The 4,329-nt window shown below is 44.9% G+C and overlaps 1 protein-coding gene across 1 annotated transcript; it reads left to right on the plus strand.

Moving 5' to 3' along the window:
- Positions 1–315: 315 nt before the first annotated feature.
- On the plus strand, positions 316–3,992 carry LOC113405865 (cytochrome P450 2D15-like; the record flags this gene model as incomplete). The annotated part of the gene is made up of 4 exons (XM_026647151.1): positions 316–487; positions 1,774–1,926; positions 3,472–3,632; positions 3,764–3,992. Coding segments are annotated over 4 exons (684 nt in total), but the record flags the coding sequence as incomplete, so codon positions are not given.
- Between the last annotated feature and the right edge of the window lie 337 nt (positions 3,993–4,329).

The raw sequence follows: 4,329 nt of genomic DNA on the forward strand, positions 1-4,329 counted from the left end.
CACAAGATCCCTGGCCAAATTTCAACTTGGTTAGTTACGTTCTGTTGACATAAACTCTTCCTGCACCTTCAGCTGACAATGGTGGTATTCTTCTCTCCCTGTGTAAGTGGCTGTGTAGTGCTGCTGTGAGTTGTTCCACTCCAGAGGTGGCTGCACATCAGTGATTAGCTAACAAGCCCAATAGAGTGCTCTGAGATCCTTCTCAGTTAGAGAGCGTACAGAAATGCAAGATGATTTTTTCAGGCTTGCTTTCCAGCAAATTTAAGTGTCATCTGGCTTCCAACAATATATTTTCCCTTTTTCTTTTCTTGGCAGCTGAGTAAAAAATATGGAAATGTCTTTAGTCTTCAGAACTGCTGGAGTAATCTGATAGTAGTGAATGGATTCAAAGCAGTAAAGGAAGCATTGGTCCAGAAATCAGAGGACTTTGCTGACCGACCATACTTTCCTATATATGAGCACTTGGGTTATGGAGAGAACTCCGAAGGCAAGTACCTTGGAAACTACCGTAGTTCTCTGGCAGTGTTGCAGGGGAACTGGCTTTATCATTTGAACTCCTGGAGAGGTTAAAGGGGACTTAAGGAGTGAACTGTCTCCTCTCTTGTCCCTCTGCTGATGTTCCTTTTGCTGGAGTCTTCCCCCGACACTACCTCTCGTGAGGAGGAAGTCAGGTTAGATGAAAATGGGGACTCTCCTTCCCAACTGCAGCGCTGCAACAACTACTAAGACGTGGCCATTCTGAAATGTTCAGTAGAATGTACATGCTAATCAATACTGATTGGCTGCCATTATCAGAACGGGCAGTTTCCTATCCCTCACCATATGCATGTACCTTCCTCGGCTTGTAAAAAAATAACCTCCTTCTGAGGAACCTCCAGGACCCCAGAGTGAAAGTGTGGGAGGGTAGAAAGAAATGCAACCTAAAAGGGAGGCTTGTTGGGCTGGAATCATCTCAGGTTATCCCAAAGCACTTTCATAACAAAGATTAGAGCTGGAAAAATATCTATAGAGTTACATTTTCTCAACCATGGGCAGTGTGTGAACCCCCCATTTGGGGAGACTAGTCCCCTGCCCTGCCCCAAGCTCCCTACTGCGGCATGAGAAGCCCTGCCCAAGCCACCGCCTGCCTGAGCCACCCCGAGCCCAGGCTGGCTGGAGGAGCTCTGAGTCCTCCCACTGGCCCAGGGCCATGGCGGGGAGTATTAGCAGAGGTTTGGGGAGGCTTAGCCTCCCCCAGCCTCCATTACGCACCACCTATCTTCTCAACCTCACCCTGGCCCATACTCTGGCCAGTGCTGGGATGCTCCCTATAGTATGTTCTCCAGTGCTTTGTCCAATCCAATCTTAAATGACTTGTGATGGGGCATCCATTAATTCCTTTGAGAGACTATTGAGTAGTTTAATAGATCTAATCATTGGGAAATGTTTTCTGACATCCAACCTGAGGCTCACACCCTTAGAGTATAGCATGGCTTATCTCCATTAACTACATCAGGTTATACCAGCTGTGGATCTGGCCCTGAATTTCATGCCATTACTCCTAGCTATATCTTGGAGCTCCCTGAATAATCCCTCTCCTTCTGCACTAACCACCTACACCTCTGAAGGATGCAATAATAGCTCCCATTAGTTGCCATTTGGCCAAGCTACACTTGGTTCCTTTTATCCTTCCTCAGAAGCCAGTCCCTCCAGCCCTATTTTGTTGCTCTCCAGTGAATGTTGCATAGTGCTTCCCAGAGGTGATTATGTCTCTTGTTTATTAATATTTTCCAGGGGTGGTGCTTGCAAGATATGGTCAGGCCTGGAAGGAGCAAAGGAGATTTGCACTCTCCACCTTGAGGAACTTTGGGATGGGAAAGAAATCCCTGGAGCAGCGTGTGACCGAGGAAGCTGGATTTCTATGCTCTGCGATCTGTTCTGAACAAGGTTTGTAGCATCAAGGGAGATGGGGCAGGGGACCAGTGTGACTTCCATACATAAGGAAATGAAAGGATAATATGATAGCCTGACAGATGTTTTAACATGAGAGTTTGTGTTGGGAAGTAAAAAAACCAAACAAACAACCCAACATCTCCAATTGAATGTGCAAGGGGAATTTTAGGTTGGTAGAATGTAATTACCTCAGCTGGAATCTGGTGAAGGCATCAACACTAACATGCTTCCAAAACATGCCATGAAGTCTTTAAGGACATCACTTTTATGCCTCAACTTAAAAATGTCTGTAGCAGCCCAGTAACATCTGTCTGTACACAGCAGGCACGGGTTCAGTACTGAGGCAGAGATGAGTACTGTTACTGGCACACAGTTCTCTGTTACTCCCACACTCTAGAGGCACCCACTTTACCCAGTTCTTAGGGCTCAAGATATGTAACCCTCTTAATTTAGACACCCACCCTTACCCTATTCCTAGGGCTCAGGGCGTACTGTTTGCGGGTTTGCAAGACCTTTTACCCGTGAAAGAGCCTTACACTGTAATAATCTCTATTTATTAACAATTACCAAGCAGAATAATCCTGGTCAGGCAGGCGGACTTTCCCCCTGTTGGCCATGCAAGGGCAATCTCGTCTGGATTCTGGTTGCTGCATGTCATGGTCGTGCAGAGGATTCTTTGCAGCTTTGATCTTAGGCTGTGTCTTAGCTGTGAGTTCTTCTTCCAGGTCTTTCCTCCTTCTTATCCTTCTGTTCCTTCTCCGCTGGTCTCCTTCTTGGACCCCAGTTTATATAGTGAAACTTGAGTCCTGCTTAGCTATATTAACCAATCATTTTACTAACCAATTCTAACATATTGTAACAAAATTCTCTAACCAACCAGACCCCGTCACCTTAACTAATTTACACCTAGCAAAATTAATTATGTAACAGACAAAAACAAAGAACTAGACAGAGATCATACACACAAACAATAGAAAAGTGGGGACCATAAAGATAAAACAAGAAAGAAATGAGGATTTGACAACCACAACTATTGATAAGTGATTTCATGCCAGACAGGATGCTATCAAACTAAGTTTTCTTTAACCATCTTAAGATCTGTTTCTTTATCTGGTGATAGTGGGTGCTATTAGGACAGGATCGCCTTCTTAACAGCCCAATATTACATTGTTTTAATGTATTTTAGATGGAATGTGAGGATGTGACTTCTTAGCTAATGGCCGCTGCTTCCTAATATGGCTGCAGACAAAGGCCTTATCCCTACAGTACCACTGACTGAATCTGTAGCAGCACAAACCTGAAATTCTTAAGTTTTCCATGGTGGTCTCTCTTCCAAGTATTGACCAGGCCCAACCCTGTTAGTATGTGGGGCATCTTTAACTTCCCCAGGTTACATGAGCGTGGACTTTAAACTGGTTTGTTCCATAAGCAGTCTTGAAATGTTAGAGGTTCTTGCTCAGTATGTTCCATGCAGCGAGGGGCAGGCTACAATGATGTTGTGACTCCTAATGTCTTTGGTTGGTCCTGTATGTTTTTCAGGTCGTCCTTTTGATCCACATTTTCTTATAAACAACGCAGTTAGCAATGTGATCTGCTCCCTCGTCTATAGTGAGCGCTTTGACTATGACAATAAGAAATTTCAGAGGATGCTGCATTTGATTGAACAGGCCTTGAACGAAGAAGGTGGATTCCTGCCCCAGGTAACTCAGCATGTATGATTTGGTCGGTAAGAAGCTGCCATTTGATTGATCAGTAAGACTGTAGTTTAGTGATTCTTTTCTGGGAGCCATAGGGTGTGGTTTTCTCTCTCTCTCTCACTGTATTATCTTAGCTCCTTCTCGTAGTACCTTGGCTGCTGCGCATCCCTGGAGTGCCACAGAGCGTCTTTCGATCCCAAAAGGAGGCCCTGGACTTCACAAATGAGCTTGTGAAGGAGCACAGGACGACCTGGAATCCTACCCAAAAGAGAGACTTCACTGATGCTTTTCTACAAGAGATAGAGAAGGTAGGAGGAGAAGGGCAGGTGTAGATCTCTTTGACTCCGTGAATATATTAGTGATGGGAACACTCCCTGTTAGCTTCCCTCGTTGTGAACTTTACAAGCAAAATCCTATTGCTAATAGAACTGCTATGAACAGCTCCCTGTTCTATTTCTTCTGGTTTTCCCTTATCTAGTGAGTCTAATGAGTTCATGCTCAGAAATCAGCTGAAAAATAGGCTGATACTTGGAACTTTATACTGAGGCAGTGCCGCACTCTAGTGGGTGCTGTACCTGGGTCCTTCGCTCTCTTGGCCGTGGAACAGCCCTGACATAAGCCGACCATGTACAGTTTAGAGACACTTTTTAATGGTTTTGGCAAAGATCACAGTGAAGACTTCCTTCATCCTTCCAAGTCA

The sequence above is a fragment of the Terrapene carolina genome, unplaced genomic scaffold, assembly GCF_002925995.2.
Source record: "Terrapene carolina triunguis isolate 2854851 unplaced genomic scaffold, T_m_triunguis-2.0 Scaffold51364, whole genome shotgun sequence".
NCBI lineage: Eukaryota > Metazoa > Chordata > Testudines > Emydidae > Terrapene > Terrapene triunguis.